This window comes from Hemiscyllium ocellatum, chromosome 8 (assembly GCF_020745735.1).
Source record: "Hemiscyllium ocellatum isolate sHemOce1 chromosome 8, sHemOce1.pat.X.cur, whole genome shotgun sequence".
Lineage (NCBI taxonomy): Eukaryota > Metazoa > Chordata > Chondrichthyes > Orectolobiformes > Hemiscylliidae > Hemiscyllium > Hemiscyllium ocellatum.
In genome coordinates, this window is record NC_083408.1 from 43,185,024 (window position 1) to 43,202,452 (window position 17,429).

The 17,429-nt window shown below is 41.8% G+C and overlaps 1 protein-coding gene across 17 annotated transcripts in view; it reads left to right on the forward strand.

Moving 5' to 3' along the window:
• Positions 1–17,429, forward strand: part of LOC132818134 (alpha-(1,6)-fucosyltransferase) — a 752,369-nt gene that overhangs the window by 540,833 nt on the left and 194,107 nt on the right. For 13 of the 17 annotated variants that reach the window (XM_060828858.1, XM_060828856.1, XM_060828873.1 and 10 more), the window contains one exon: positions 2,955–3,385. In XM_060828858.1, the coding sequence (XP_060684841.1) occupies positions 3,183–3,385 (203 nt within the window). In that variant the 5' untranslated portion in view covers positions 2,955–3,182. The other 4 variants (XM_060828867.1, XM_060828871.1, XM_060828872.1 and 1 more) reach the window with 4 other exon arrangements.

The following is a 17,429-nucleotide window of genomic DNA, read 5'->3' on the forward strand; positions in this document are numbered from 1 at the left end:
CATATAACCTATGAAGGAAGAATTTTTAAAAATACTGAAGAGCTGGTGTTTTCCCTAAAAGTGGCCAAGTCATGAACTGGGGTGTTATTGGCTGGTCAGCTGCCCAGTTGAACTTGTGGAAAAACTGTGCCATTGGACTGTCATGTGGTTTGGGAAAGGATTGATGAAAATGCACCTTGCTGACGATAATCTAACCTGTGGAATCCAGATGAAAGCTTGCAATTGTTTGTGCTTCTCTATGCCATAGTGGTACAATGCCATATACTACTGTATTGACTATTTAAAGTGAAACTTGCCTTTTTAGTTGAAATATTCACTTATTAATTTGTGTTTACTTTACATTAGTTTGATTAGAGTTACAAGGAGTGAAATCCTGTTGGTAATTCCTTCATCTGGGAGTCATTTGGTAAATTTGTTTGTTTTGGTTTATGGCTTTCTCATCTGGATTTGAACAGTGTTAATAATGTGAACTTTGTTCTATGATCGGGAATGTGAATGTCTTCACATTGTGGTGAAGAGGTGTTGTTTCCTGCTATGTGACATGTTTGAGAAGGATAGATATTGCTACTTTACCAGGGCGTTTTAGGTCACTCCCAGCATTTTGAAATTTATTGGCTGTTTAGAGGTGATTGGACATGTGCCACGTACTTGATACTGCATTAGTGAATCGTATTTGCTTCAGGAGGAACACATACAGTTGAACTCCGACAGAACAACTGGTATTCTCTGCAGGTGAGAGTTAGTATTCCATTGGGGTTCCTGGTAGTTTATTGCTGATGGCGAACAATGCGCAGGCTTGGCTAGTATTCGGTGACAGTTCCCAGAAGTATGTTCACACTAGCAGCGAACCCATCTTCGAGAGGTTTTGAAAACCACAAATCGACTGTGCTCTACGTGATGCTTCTTTAGCACAAGCACAGACCTGGAGATAACGGGTAATGCACTGAATTAAGCATCCATTAGAAATAATGGAACGTGCCAATCAAAAGAGAAGGAATTATTTGAAACGTGAGTTTTATCTATAGATCACACAACACAAATCGTAGAGTACATTTCATCCCAAGTTCAGGATGCAAGTTACTAGTAAGTTGCCTGTTCTTGGTTTTCTGCATAAATCTTGGCTTTTATATAAGTTGAATGCTCTTTTATTTCATTCCTTAAAAGTTTTTCATGGATTTCAATAATACCTATGCAGTTCAATTTTGTTTTTTACAAATACCTTTTTTTTTTAACTTCAGACTGTTTTGCAACTAAGTTGTTTAAATCCAGAAATCTGTAATGTTACTGATGTCTGTCCTGGTGAATCAGGATATTCTGTTGTTTTGTCATCCCAGGCATTTGCATATATAATAATGTAAGCTTTAACTAACATTGGGACATCTTTGATCTTTATTGCAAGAGAATTAATGTTTTGGAATCAGGTCCATTGAACTTAACTTCCTGTGCTGACAAAAAATGGCACTGGTTAATATATAGTGCACAACTAAGCCTTTTCAAATTGCCTTTGTCACTTATTATTGAATTCTGTAGACGTGACAAAACACTGGAAACTAAAGGGTATTCAACCTTCCACAGTGTACCCTAAAGAATAATGCTTTGTTGGAATACTCTATTAATATTTAAAAGTATCACTATTATACTCTTATTTGTGGTGTGCACAGACTATTTAAGTCTAGATTTGTATTGAAGTGCTTTTGTAATTTTCGCTTGTATCTTTTTTTGTAAATATAATGTTATTCTTTACCCTCTCAACATCAATTTGTCATTGTTCTTCCATTTTTAATATTTAATCTATTTCTCATATACATTGATATGAAAGATATACATTACTGTCATTCTTCAAATCATGAGGTAAACAGGTGGGGATAAAAAGGTATTCCATTTTGGCAATCTTTGTTACAATAATGATAATTTCAAACATTTTAACACCTGTCTACTTCAAGGATTTGGAATCAGTCAGCAGTATTATGATGAAGGTAAAAACAAGGACTGCAGATGCTGGAGATCAGAGTTTAGATTAGAGTGGTGCTGGAAAAGCACAGCATGTCAGGCAGCATCTGAGGAGCAGGAAAATCGACGTTTTAGGTAAAAACCCTTCATCAGGTGAAGCCTAAGCCGTTCTTGACATTGTATCGGGCAGCTCCCAACAAACTCATGTAAGTTTCAACCTTGCAAATTACATGAAAGCCAAGCAGGTATTTCACAATTTCTTTTCTATTGTGAAATGCCTAAGTACTACCTTATTTAAAATCCTGAATAATTCTGAACTTTCAACATGTTTGGTTCTCCTTTGAAGTGACATACATTACATCTTGCAGTCACTGCTGTCAGTAAGCTTGTCATATTAATAAAGTCATGTTTCCCTTGGTTGGAGAAGGGCAAGAGCGAAGCCCTCTGGGCCCTCTATACCTACAAGACTTGCTGGATGTCACTGTGGATTCAGGGTGAAAGCAGCACTTTGAGAGTCTGGAGATGATCATGTATGAGGCCATAGCTTTCTCGGATCGACTAACAGCGTTGATCATGGTTTTAGAGCCGTCTTCAAGTCTAATTCACTCTTCTGAATATATGTTGCAACTTAATTTCTAAAAATTCATTCCATCTACGAAAGCCTTTGAATAACTGTTGGTGCTCAGAGTTATGATGCAGTGCATCTATCTCATAGCAGCAGCCTTCAAAATCTCTGTCACTCTATTGCCTTCCTAGCTCCAGTCGGTCTGTGGATGAATATTATTTGCTGTGTTTATCTGCAATGACTTTTAATATATTGTGTGGATTAGCCAGATGAAGTGAAGAGATTTGCCGTTTTGAAGCTCGAAGGGCAAGCACAGAGATCTGACACTCCCCATATAACACTATCTCGGCTTTCAGTGTAATTGCTTTCATATGTAGTCCATTATTTGTAAGTCATATAATTAATCCAATTATGTACTCTTTTTCTTCTCTTTCTGCAGTGTCGAAATGAGAGGTTTTTAATCAGTGAATTTGCTGGTTGTCACATCAAGGGGAAGGTTCATCTGGAGGAAGAGAAGCAGCGTCCAAGAAATTTCAGGAGCTGTGAGAATTCCTGGCACAATGCGTTGAGGGAAAGAAAGGCATATACTCATTCAGCTCTGCACAGATCCTGAAAGCATGGCTGTTTTTGACCTGTGAGTGGCTACTGAGCACCGGACCAGCTGAAGATGCGGCCATGGACTGGCTCCTGGCGATGGATTATGTTAATCCTTCTTGCCTGGGGGACTTTGCTGTTCTACATCGGTGGGCATCTCGTGAGAGACAGCGACCAACCAGATCGCTCCAGCAGAGAACTGTCCAAGATACTTGCAAAGCTTGAGCGTTTGAAACAACAAAATGAAGATTTGCGGCGGATGGCTGAGTCACTGAGGTAGGTAAGGGAGGGTCAGAATGCATCTGGGGCTCCACGTGGTGACCTTGTGACATCATTGGTGCCACTGAGCAATAACGTGCTCGTGAGTGGGTCAAGAGAGATTGCAGTTTGGCGAACTGTTACATTATTGATCTAGTTATAATGATGATTATTATTGATGTCAGGCCTGTCATTGAAATATTTGTTTGACATCAGGGAACAATGCACGCCATTAAAATGGAGTCTCATAGAAAAACATTACTGCCAGGTTTTGCCTTATGGAGGTGCTGTCAGTCTTGGGTATAACTTTGTGATTTTGTGGTCTAATTATAGTCTACTGGAGACTGAATATCTTTATGTAATGTATTATTTTGGGGCAGAGTGAAAAACCAAGGATCTGTAGACCCTGTTTAAAAAAAGAAACGAAAGAACTGTGGATCCAGGAAATCAGAACAAAAGCAGAAATCGCTGGAAAAACCTCAGCAGGTCTGGCAGCAGTTTTGGAGAGAAAATGGAGTTAAGGTTTTGGGTGCATTGAAGAAGGAGGGTCACTGGACCGGAAACATTAAGTCTGCTTTGTCTGAACAGATGCTGCAGGTCTGTTAGTTGAGCCTAGCTCATGGCAAAGTTACTGGAATCTACCATCAGGGACAGCGAGACCGAGTACCAGACATACACGGCGCCAGTCAGAGAATCAGCATCATAAACAACAGGTTGTGTCCGAGTAAAGTACTTGATATTGGTGAGAGAAAAGATGCAACTAGAAATCTTACTGTTTGGATTTTCTGAAGGTATCTGATGAGCTGGCGAGGGAATTGGAAGTAGGAAGCAGTTTGGAAAACAGCGATACTGTCCTTGGATATAACAACTCCAGTTTGGCTGGGGGCTTCAGTTCTTCAGCATGTTTGTCAATAACTTGGATGAGAAATAAAGCATTGTCTGTTAAAGTTGGAAGCTGGCACGGTGAAGTACAGTAAGTTGTAACTTGACACAGGAAGGAAGCAACATGCAGAGGGACATGGACAAAATTGTGGCATATGGAGTGCAGTTTAAGTGGGAAAGTTTAAGTTGGTCCAAATTGGATTTATGGAAGACAGATATGAATATAATCTAACTTGCGATCAGTTAAAAATTACAGACATATAAAAGGGCTATGTACTTAGGTATACAAATCACTCAAAGCTACATAATGTACATGCAAAGTCTAATGTAATGTTGGCCTACGTTCAAGTGGTTTGGAATACAGAGTGGAAATTAATGCTTCTGTTGCTGGTTCAAGCCTTATTAGGAGTAACTTCACTTTGAGCAATTTGTCTGAAATAAAGTGTTGGCTTTGGAGTAGGTATAGCACCAGCTCGTCAAAGTGAAAGGCTTACATTATAAGAACATGTTCCATGCCCCATTGAGTTGACTAAGTTGAGGAGTGATCTGACCAAGGTGCTTAAATTATGAATCATTTTAGAAAGTTAAATATGAAGAAACTCTTTCCTCTGCTGTATGAATCCAGTATATGGCACAATAATAGATCCGGACCTAAGCCAATCAGCAGTGAAATCAGGAAGCAGTTTTTCAAATGAGGGATAGCGAAGGTTGTCATCATAAAGAGCCATACAGTCAAAAAGAAGAGAAACAGTTCCTTTGGCCCACCATGTCTGTGCCGTCCAACCAACACCAAACTATACTGATCCTGTTTAGTTTGTAGCCTACTATTGTTATGGACCAGACCAGTCCACATCATGCTCTGGGTGAGAAAAAGTATTCTCAGATTTCCTCTAAACCACTGCATCCTCATCTTAAACTTGTACCCTCTCCTGTTAAATATGATCTGAAAAAACTCTCACTATGCCTCTCATAATTTTGTATATCTCAATCAGATCTCCCCTCAGCCTCCTCTGCTCCAAAGAAAACAAAGCTAGTCTATTCAGCCTCTCCTCAATCCCAGGCATCATCCTGGTGAATCTCCTCAGCCCCTCTCCATTGCAATCATGCCCTTCCAATAGGGTGGCAACCAGAACTGCACACAATATTTCATCTGCAGTCCAGCCAATGCTCTATAAAGTTGCTACAAGATTTCCTTGTTCCTGTACTCTACATCCCAGCTAATGAAGACAGGTATCCTGAAAGCCGCCTTCATCACCCAATCTACCTGTGCTGTCGCCCCTTCAGGGATCTATAGATTTGTATGCCAAGATCCTTTTGATTCTCGGTACTCCCTAAGGACCCACCATTCATTCATCCTTGATTTAATATGTCAAAATGCATCACCTCGTACTTATCAGGATTAAAATCCGCCTGCCATTGCTCTGTCCAATTTATTAGCTGATCAACATCAGCATGTCATCTAAGACCATTCTGCTGTCTGTCAAATACCACCAATTTTCATGTCATCTGCCAACTTACTAATTATATCTTTTGACGTTCACGTCATAGTTGTTAATGTATGTAGCAAACAGCAAGGGTACTAATACAAAACCCTATGGTCACATGCTTCCAATGAAAGAAACGATGCTCCACTATCGATCTTTTCCTCCAATTTGACAGCCAGTTTTGGATATACTTTGCCAATATGGTTTGGATGTAATGGGCTCTGAGCTTTTGAACCAGCCTTTCATGTGTGATCTTGTCAAAGGCCTTAGTAATGTCTATGTAGCACATCAACTACAATACCTTCATCAATGTATTTCCAAAAACTCTTGAGAATTAGTCAGACAGGATCTCCATCCAGCAAATCCATGTTGACTACCCCTGATCAATCCTGGCCTTTCCAAGTGTTGGTTAATCTTGTCCCTTGGAATTTTTTCCATCATTTCCTTTCCACTGACGTCAGACTAACTGGTCTGACATCACCTGGCCTACCCCTGCTGCCCTCCTGGAACAAAGGAACTACACCAGCTTTCTTCCAGTTTTCTGTGGCCAGTGAAGTATTAAAAATTAAATATTTGCAAGGGCCCCAGTAACCTCCTCCCTTACCTCCCATAGCTGCCTGGCACACAACTCATCAAGCCTTGGGGATTTAGGCCTGCTAAAAATATTTAATAACTCCTCCTTATTTATCTTAGTATGTCTGCAGCTCTATTACCTGTACTGACATGTATTTGTTTGCTATGTCACAGAAGGCTGAGATTGTTAACGTAAGTTATTTGAGGGTATCAAGGTCTATTGGAGAAAAGATATGATCATGCAGTTGAGGTAAGAGAGACATATAATCTAATAGGTGCTGGAAAAGTTCAGTGAGCTGAATGCCTTACTCTTATTGAAAGATCACATTAAAAGCTTGAAAGATCTCGTGAAATAAAAACAAAAGTGTTGCCCAACAATATCTGTGGAGGGATGGACAGACCAAAAACAAAGCCACCTTCACTTCCACAGGTCCGATGGCTTCCGACACAAATATTGACACCCCTAGTCTGCTTAAATACCTGAAGCCAGTCATCGAGTTGTTGCCAGAGAGAAGGCCTTCGTCATTGATAACTCATCACCATTTCGCAGACCAGTCAGTCACTTGTTGGCAGCCAAGTCTCCAATTCCTTGGCTCTAGTTGGTCTATAACTTGGCTTTTCCCACTGCTTAAGGCAACAATGGTCTAAAGAGCACTTCTTATGAGTTTCTGGTCATTTACTTTTAATATAGTGCAGTAATATTTCAACTATCCTTGGTTTTAAAATCATTCCTATTCCCATTCAATTCAGAATCAAAAATACAGAAAATTAAAAAGAGATGACCTTAAGAATGGTGATAGGAGGGTGGGGGATGGGGTAGGTGGGGAGGTGAAGAGAGATGTGTTTGACTGTGGCATCTTGTTGGAGGTGAAAGAAATAGCAGAGGATGACACTTTGAATGGAGAAGCTGCTGGAGTAGAAAGTGAGGATCAAGGAGGGAGAGGAAAGAGTAGAGGCAGAAGTGAGGAACATGGGCCAGACGTGACTGAGGGCTTTGTTAACCATGGTGGGGGCTCATTTGAGGGAAAAGAAAAACATGTTCGAGGTCCTCCTGAGCAAGGTGGCATTGGCTGAAACAATGTGATGGAGAAACTGGGAGAATGGAATGGAGTAATTATCAGAAGCAAGCTGTAAGTAAATAGATTCAAGGTAATTGTGAGAGGTGGAGGGTACGTAGTGGATATTGGTGGACATCTCATTCCCAGAAATGGAAGCAAAGATGTCCAGGAAGTGTAGGAGAAAGTCCGAGGTGGACCTGGTGAAAGTGAGAAAAGGATGGACATTTGAAGTGAATTTAATTCATTTTTCACATTCCTAAATGAGAGCAGGGAGGTGCATTGATACAGTCATTGGTGTACCAGAGTAAAAGTCAGGACAAAGAACATTCCACATACCTACCATAATCGGCACACCAAAATAAACTAAAAACTGAGGATGCAGGAGATCCGAAACAAAAACAGATTGCTGGCGAAACTCAGCAAGTTTGGCAGTGTCTGTGGGGAAGAAATAGAATTAACATTTCGAGTCCAGGGATCCTTCTGAAAGGTTACTGGACTTGAAATGTTAACTCTGCTTTCTCCCCACAGATGCTGCCAGACCTGCTGAGTTTCTCCAGCAATTTCTGTTTTATAACTGCGTCTCATGTGGGTACCCATAGCCACACCTTTGACTTGGAGATGGTGAGATGCTTTCAGAGAGAAATTATTCAAGATGAGAAAAAAAGTATGCAAGATCAAGGAGATCGGTGAAGGATGTGGACTGTTCAGGTAAGAAGCAGAGAGCTTTCTGTCCTGATGGGGAAGATGTAGAGAGGAGTTGCACTTCCATAGTGAAGATCTGCTGGGGCTAAGAAAGTTGTAACTGTGGAACTGACATGAAATGACACAAGAATCAGAAATATAAGTGGAGACTCTAGATAAGGAGAAATGAGTTCAGTGGGGCAGGAGCAGCCTTAACCAATGGGTCTGCCAGAGCAATTCTATTTGTGGGTTTTGGAAGGAGGTGGTGGCTGGGGCTGTGTGTGGGTGCAGAGCTAAAAAGTGGGACACTGTTTAGGGATGATGTCAGTAATCTTCTTGGAGCAATGACTTGAACTTCAATGCTGGGACCATGTTCTAGGGCAAGATAAGAAGAATTGTCTAAGGTTTTGTGTCGAACCTGTGCAAGGTAGAGGTCAACATACCAGACATCAACAGGCACCATCCTCATCAGCAAGATTGATAAAGGTAGGGGAAAGTCAGAGTTGGAATCAGGTCTGCTAGGGTGGAGGCCCGAACAGATTAAAGAACGAAAGATTTAATGATGCCATAACCAAAAAGTTGAATATGAATATCGTGAAGAAACAGAGGTTGTGTCTGAATGAGACACGAGTTATTGCGGTAAAATCCATCTGAATGCAATATGAAGCGATAAAGAGAGAAACAAGATAGTAAAACCCAAAAGAGGAGTCCATGTCCATGGGTGGAGGTCAAAGGGAAAGGTGGATGAGAAGTAAAGACTGGGATGTAGTTCTCAGGGATCGAACCCCTGCACTGTCTCCATGCCTTCGATCACACCTTTCAATGCCCCTTCCAGCCAACAAGCCAATCATATTTTTATTGTCTCCAGGAAGGACGTTTGTTGGCATGTTCACCAAGTTAATGCCAACTCTGGCAGATTGATATTTATCAACTGCCTTCCCATAACTCCTCTCAGACCAGTACATTCTGCCCATCAACCCGTTCTCTCAATAGATGCTAACTGACCTATTGAGTTCCTCTAGCATGTTGTATTCGTATTTCAGATATCTGCTGTGTTTTGCTTTGGTTCTAGAAGACAATGACACTGATTGTGAATTGTGGGCGGCACGGTGGCACAGTGGTTAGCGTTGCTGTCTCACAGCACCAGAGACCCAGGTTCAATTCCCACCTCAGGCGACTGACTGTGTCTGCGTGGGTTTCCTCCGGGTGCTCTGGTTTCCTCCCACAGTCCAAAAATGTGCAGGTTAGGTGAATTGGCCATGCTTCGGTGGGTCGGTGTGGACTTGTTGGGCCGAAGGGCCTGTTTCCACACTGTAAGTAATCTAATCTAATGTTCCTTCCTAATGGAAACATTGACCGTGTGTTAGTGCACAAAATGACCTGAAGTTTTCTTCTGGCTGTGAATGATTCAATGCCACCTCTAAGTTACAAAGAGAAAGCTGCCATCATTCAGAAGCTAAGGCAAGCAGCAGCCAGTCTCCAAGCTGGCAAATTGCACTGAATTCTTTATCATATTTCTGATACATTACCCCCATTTTCTTTGATAAATTACTCCAAATGACATGGGGAAAAAAATCTTTACTAACTAGCCAAAGCTTGACAGTTGATGTGAGGAGAAAGTGGTTGGTTTTCTCTGACAGCCTGAAACACATGAAGATGTGTGATGCCAAGATTGCAAAATATCATCAGAGAGAAACCAAAGCCAAATGGGCAGAGTGGAAGATTCTTGCTCCCCAATTCAGTGTGGCTGACTGTTATTTCCCTTAATCAATTTTGTAATTTATACATTAAGTGCCTTCCCATTAGTTCTAAGGGCTGGGGCTTAAAGTACGGTTGCAGTTAATATGGCTACTTAGATTTTATTTGGTTATTTGGATTAAGTATTTTTTGTGGTATCAATTTAAACTGCTCAGTCCAGTGGAACTCACTAAACTAAACTTCAAGCACAATTTCTGAAGAAGTTAGAAATCCCTTGTTCCATAATACCAACATCCCTGATGAAGAGCTTATGTCCGAAACGTCGATTCTCCTGCTCCTCGGATGCTGCCTGACCTGCTGTGCTTTTCCAGCGCCATACTTTTCGACTCTGATCTCCAGCATCTGCAGTCCTCATTTTCTCCATAATACCAAGGATGAGTTGGACAGCTCTCGCCGATCCAACTGTGTGCTGAAAACTATCAGATATAACTAAAAATATGACAAACCTGGTACAGTTTATCCCTGCTTTTATTTCCTTCAGGAACAAGTTTCGTAATTGTAACATCTTTCCAGCAGTTAAGTCCGCTTTAATACCATTGTATTAACCAGTCAATCAACAAAACCATTTGCAACTGGATGAATCAATGCAGAATCAATATACCCATTTATGCTCATCAGGAAGGATTAGAGTGAATGGTATGGACACATGTAACTTGAAAGCATGTAAGGCAAGTCAGAAATTCAATGAAATGTTCTACATTTCTCTGGATGCGTACAGCTGCAGTCGCACAGGATATTTGACACCACTAAGGGCAAACCTTACATCTTCCTCCTGAACAGCAGTCTTGGGAGTGCAAACCTCATGTTGTCTGCAGCAGTTTAAGCAGAAAGTTCTTGACATACTTTCTCTAACGTCAGAAGTCACACGACACCAGGTTATAATCCAAAAGAACTTGGAAAAGGAGCAGCCTTCCGAAAGCTTGTGATTTCAAATAAACTTGTTGGGCTATAACCTGGTGTCGTGTGACTTCTGACCTTGTCCACTTCAGTCCAACACTGGCACCTCCACATCATGGCTACTTTCTGTAAGGCTCCTATAGATTTAGACAGTAAGTGCCACTTGCATCAGTCATACTGAGAAACCAAGAACCAATTAAAAGCAGAGAGATTTGTCAGTAATTTTGTAAGAACTTGGTGAATAGCTTGCCCTAATTAGTGAGATAGTTGGCTTTTCCAGCCCTGACGGTTGGGAAAAGCATAACAATTTGTTTAATTTCCATTTGTCTAAGTGGATTTGTCATAACACTTCAGGTAAGAGAAATGGCACTGGGAGTTGTATGTTTTCCTTATCCTCACTGCTGCACGCCCTTTTCCTCTCCACTCTCAAGCTGTTCTGACAGGAAGGGGATTTTGTTTCAGATGGAATTATTGAAGCATTATTTGCCAGTTCTGATCCTTGTGTATTTAGTCCCCTTGCAAGATTAGTTCAGAACCTCCTAAACTACAGTTTCTAGGGAGCCTGAGTACTATTGTGATGCTTAACTGCTAAATAGACATTCTTAGTCAGCCAATCCTTTAGAGCTTCTCATATTCAGGAAGGAGAAAGCACACCCAGACTGAGACACAACCTGAGTGAGCACGTCATCTGGGAATTTAGAGGTAGTGTCCGAATACAACTGGTAAACATTTCTTTCCTTTCTCTATTTTAAGAATTTCAACTTCAGTTGTTTCATGAAAATGTAAAGAAGATGAACGGCTGTTAGAGTTTAGAAGGTTGAGGGGAGATCTAACAGAAACTTAGAAGATAATGCACGGGTTAGAAAGGGTGGACGCTGGGAAGTTGTTTCCGTTAGGTGGGGAGACTAGGATCCCTGGGAACAGCCTTAGAATTAGAGGGGGTTAATTTAGAATGAAAATGAGGAGACATTTCTTCAAGTAAAAAGTGAGGTCTGCAGATGCTGGAGATCAGAGCTGAAAATGTGTTGCTGGTTAAAGCACAGCAGGTCAGGTAGCATCCAAGGAACAGGAAATTCGACGTTTCTTCAGCCAGAGAGTGGTGGGCCTGTGGAATTCATTGCTACGGAGCTCAGTGGAGGCTGGGATATTAAATGTCTTCAAGGCAGAGATTGATAAATTCTTGAACTCGCAAGGAATTAAGGGCTACGGGGTGAGTGTGAGTGAGTCGAGTTGAAATGCCCATCAGCCGTGATTAAATGTTGGAGTGGACTCGATGGGCCGAATTACCATACTTCCACTCCTCTGTCTTATGATCTAAGATAGCTGACTGATGGGCAGTCAGTCACCTGAAGCCTGAACATTTAAAAGCAATTTAGGTAAGTACATGAATAAGAAATGCTTGAAGGGATTGGGGCCACATTCTATCAGATGGGACTAGTTGTTTTGGATTACGTTTGACATAGACTGACAGGACCAAAGGATCTGTTCTTGTGCTCTATGAATCTGTGAATAAGGCCTTCATGGGTATTAATTGCTACTGAAGTTTAACTAGTGTGAGTTATCACAACTCACCTCAGGTCGTTTTAAGGGATGATGTAGAGATGCCGGAGTTGGACTGGGGTGGACAAGGTCCAGGATCAGATTACAATCCAACAGGTCTATTTGAAATCAAAAGTTTTTGGAGCTCAACTACTGATGAAGGAACAAAGCTCCAAAAGCTTGCATTTTCAAATGAACCTGTTGGACTATAACCCAGTGTTGTTTGATTTTTGACCCACTTTAAGAGAGAGCCTGGTGAAAGTGCTCCATCAGGAAGGAGAATTCTATCAGTGAGACAGTCTGAGTGAGTATACAGTTTGGGGAATTTGGAGGGAATTTCGTGCAGGTGGGGGGGAATGAGTTGCCTTTTGCTTACTTTTTTGGCTTAGACTTTGTAAATTTTTTTAACAGGATAAATTAAAGCTCAGCCTCAAGGGCTGAGCGCAAATGGGTGGTTAACACTGCTGCCTCACAGCACCAGAGACCATAGATTCCAGCCTCAGGTGACTGGTGGAGTTCACACAATCTCCCAGTGTCTGGGTTTTCTCGGTCTGCTCTGGTTTCTTCCCACAGTTCAGAGATGTGCAGGTTAGGTGAATTGACCATGCTAAATTGTCCATAGTGTTCAGTAATGTGTAGGTTAAGTGCATCAGTCATGGGAGATGTCGGGTTGTAGGGTAGGGGAATGGGTCTGGGTGGGATACTCTTGGGAGGGTTGTGGTGTGGGGCTGTTGAGCCTAATGGCCTGTTGCCACACAGGGATTCTAATGTATAAAATGTAAATTCACCTGGATGGCTGTAACTACTAGTTTGACTATCCATTATGTTACTTTCAGACTGAAGGTGAACAGGGGAAATATTTACAGGTTACCAACTAAAAGACCAGAATTAATATTTTGAAAATCAGATAAGAACAAAGTAATTAAAATAAAGATGCAGAGCCAGGTGATGTGCTATACCTGCATCATGTGGGAGCTGGTGGATCCTGTTGTGGTTCGTAGTGACTACATCTGTAGCAAGTCTTGTTTTCTTGAAAAGCTCTGGCTCAGAGTTATTAATCTGGGGTCTGACCTTCAAATATGTGACATAGTCAGGGATGGGAAAAATTACCTGGAGACTGTTTTTCAGGAGACAATCACACCCCTTTGAATTAACAACTTCGAATTTGGTCAGTGGTCAGGGACAGGAGGGTGTAACTACAAGTGAGGTAGGTAGAGGAATCCAAGAGGTAGTGCTGAAGGAGCATTAGCCCTTGAGCTTGTCTAACACATCTTCCTCCCTGTGTGGATGAGAGTGGGAGCTGTGAGGAGGATAAGCAAACTGATAAAGTTCTCAGGGACTGTGTTACAAGGGACCATTCAACAGATGGGAGAGAAGAGAAATGTAGTTGTAATCCAGGATGATATAGTCAGGGGAATAGACACTGTTCTCTGTGACCAGGATCAAGAGTCCTGAAGGCTGTGTTGCTGTCAGGTGCCCAGGTTTAGAATCTCTCATCTGACCGTAGAGGAATTTGGAGTGGGGAGGGATACAATGTTGTTACCGTGGTCCAGCCAAATAAGTAGGAAGAGGAAAGAGATTCTGTTGAGAGACTATGAGTAGCTAGAGGCCAAATTAAAAAGCAGAACTGAAAAGGAAGTAATTTCTGGATTATTGTCTTAGCCGCAAGCTAATTGGCACGGGGTTAACAAGATAAGAGAGATAAACAGGTGATTCAAAGATTGGTATGGAAGAAACTGGTTCTAATTCATGTAACATTAGCACCAATACTGGGGGGAAGGCTGGAGGCTGAATGGGACAGCGTCTACCTGAGTTCTGTTGGGACCTGAGTCCTGCTGAGTCTCACAACCCGGGCTGTGGATGGGGCTTTAAATTAAATAGCTGGGAGAGGGTTCAGTTGCATGGGAAATTATAGAAAAAGTTAGAAGGTGGAGTCAGCAAGTCGCAGCAGAAGTTATTAAAGTTTCCAGGATATATGGTTGGGCAGAGAGTATGGATAAAGTCAGGAATCTTACTTGAACTTAGCAGCTAAGGGGCCAACTATGAGAAGATGGCCTGTCAATGGAGGACTGAGGGTGTTGCATTTAAATGCACGCAATATGTAAAACAAGATAAATGAGCTAATAGTGCAGATCGGAAGCAGCAAATATGATGATGTGGGTTGTAAGGGGATCAGGGCTAAGAACTAAATATCCAAAGATACACATCCTCTTGAAAGGACAGGCAGATGAGCAGAGGAAACAGGGTTGCCTGAAGTGATACAGAATCTCTGGGTAGAATTTAGGAATCACAAATGAGAAAAGATCTTGATAGGAATTGTGTACAGGCCTCCTAGCAGTCGTCAGAATGTGGGGGAAAAAAAATAAATCAAGAGATAGAAAAGGCATGTAAAAAAGGCACTGTTATAATAAGCATAGGCAACTTCAAAATGCTGGTGGACTGGGAAAATCAGATTGGTAACGGATCTCAAGAAGAGGAATTCGTGGAAAGTCTCTGAGAAGTTTTTGTTTAGGAGCCTACGAGGGAACAGGCAGTTCTGGATTGGATGATGTGCAACGAGGCAGACTTGATTAGGGAGCTTAATGTGAAGGTACCTCGAACAGTCAATGATAGAATTCACCTTGGAGTTTGAGAGGGAGAAGCTGGAATCAGATGTAATGGTATTATAATTGAGTAAAGCTAACTACAAAGACATGAGGAAGGAGCTGGCCAGAGTTGATTGGAAGAGGAACCCAGCAGGGAAGACATTGGAGCAGAACTGGGGGGGAGTGTCTGGAGATTAATTAAGGAAGCAAAGCAGAATTTCATCCCCAGGAAGAATAAACATACAGGGGGGAGGATGAGGCAGCCGTGGCTGACCATGGAGGTCAGGGACAGCATAAAAGCAAAAGAAATAATATACAATATGGTGAAGATCAGTGGGAAATGAGAGAATTGGGAAGCCTTTAAAATCCAACAGAGGATAAATTTTTTAAAATAAAAGCAAAAGTCAGGGCGAAGATGAAATAAGCGAGCTAGTAATATAAAAGAAGATTGCAAGAGTTTGTTGAATTCATTAAGAAAGGTAAGAGTTGACAGTGAACCACTGGAAAATGAGGCTGAAGCAGTTGTAATGGGGAACAAAACAATAGCGCATGAACTGAATAGGTACTTTGCATCAGTTTTCACAGGAAGACACCAGCAGCATACCAGAACTTCAAGAGAGTCTGGGGGCAGAAATGAGTGCAGTGGTCATCACTAAGGAGAAGGCTCTGGGGAAACAACTGAAAGATCTGAAGATGGGTCAATCACTGAGGCCAGATGGACTACAACTCCAGGGTTCTGAAGAAGATAGCTGAACAGATTATAAAGACATTGTTGGTGATTTTTCAGGAATGACTGTAGTCATAGACGGTTTAGATGACTGGAAATGGCTAATGTAATACCTCTGTTTAAGAAGGGAGGGAGGCAGAAGACAGGAAATTATGGGCTGATTAGCTGACCTTGGTTTTTGGTAAGGTTTTAGGGTTTCTTATGAAGGATAACACTGTGGAGTACTTAGAACTGCATGGTAAAATATGCTGATTCAGCACAGCTTCATCAAGGGAAGGTCATGTCTGACAAATCTGTTGGAATTCTTTGAGGAAGTAATGAACAAGTCAGACAAAAGAGAGCCAGAGAATGTGATTTATCCAGAAGGCCTTTGACAAGGTACCACACAGGAGGCTGCTAAATGAGATAAGAGCCTGTGGTGTCAGTGGCAGGTTTTGGCATGGATAGAGGATTGGCTGACTAGCAGAAGACAGAGATTGGAGATAAAGGGATATTTTCAGGATGGCAGCTGTTGACTAGTGGAATATCACAGCGGTTGGAACCACAGCTATTCATATTATACATTAATGATCTGGATGAAAGAACTAAAGGCTTTGTTGCTAAATTTGAAGGTGACACAAAAATAAATAGAGAGGGTAGGAGTATTCAGGGACCAGGGAGTCTGCAGAAGGATTTGGACAGGCTAGGATAGTGGACAAAAAAGTGGCAGATGGAAAAATGTGGGAGAGTGTGAGATTATGTACTTTGGTTAGAAGAGTACAGATATAGACTCTTCTATAAATGGGGTAAGACTTTGAAAATCTGAAGCACAAAATGACTTGAGAAACCTTGTTCAGGTTTTTATTAATGGAAGGCAATTTTAAAAAAAGGAAGGTGTGTCCAGCAGGCTAAGATAAAAGGTAGAGAGGAGGGACTTGGGGGAGGGGCGTTGGAAATGCAATAGGTGGATGGAGATCAAGGTGAGGGTGATAGGCCGGAGTGGGGGTGGGGCGGAGAGGTCAGGAAGAAGATTGCAATTTTTAAAAAAGGAAAGTGTGTTCAGTAGGCTAAGATATTTAAAAATCCTGAAGAAGGGCTCATGCCTGAAACGTCGATTCTCCTGCTCCTTGGATGCTGCCTGACCTGCTGCGCTTTTCCAGCAATACAATTTCAGCCCAGAATTTTCTTAAGATTAACAGGCAGGTTCAGTTGGCAGTTTGGAAAGCAAATGCAATACTGACATTCAAGATTACAAATGCAAACATCTACTGTTGAGGCTGTGTAGGGTTCTGGAATTCGGAATACTGTGAGCAGTTTGGGACCCCATATGGTCGGAAGGATGTGCTGCCGTTGGGTGGGATCCAGAGGAAGTTTGCAAGAACTATCCCAAGAGTGAAGGGTTCCTCTAATGAGGAGCATTTGAAACCCCGGGTCTGTACCTGATGGGTTTAAAGGGTGAGGGGCAATCTGATGGAAATTTACAGAATACTGAGAGTCTATAGTGTGCATAGAGAAGATGACTCCACCAGTAAGAGAGACTAGAACCCAAGGGCACAGCCTTAAGGTAAAAGAACAATGCTTTAGAACAATGCTTTAGAACAGAGATGAGGAGGATTTTCTTCAGTCAGAGGGTTTTGAATCTGTGGAACTTACTGCTGTAGAAAGCTACGGAGGGCCGAGTCATTGTGTATATTTAAGAAAAATAGAGATCGATTGGTTGGTAAAAGAGTTGAGGATTACAAGAAGAAGGCAGCAGAAGGGGTTTGAGAAACATCAGCAATGATTAAATGGTGGGGCAGATTTGATGGGCAAAATGGCCCAATTCCTTTCTCATTTCTTATGGTCCTAATGCCTCTGGTCCCAAAGAGGCAAATCCAGGTTAACCTGTATGCCTTTGTA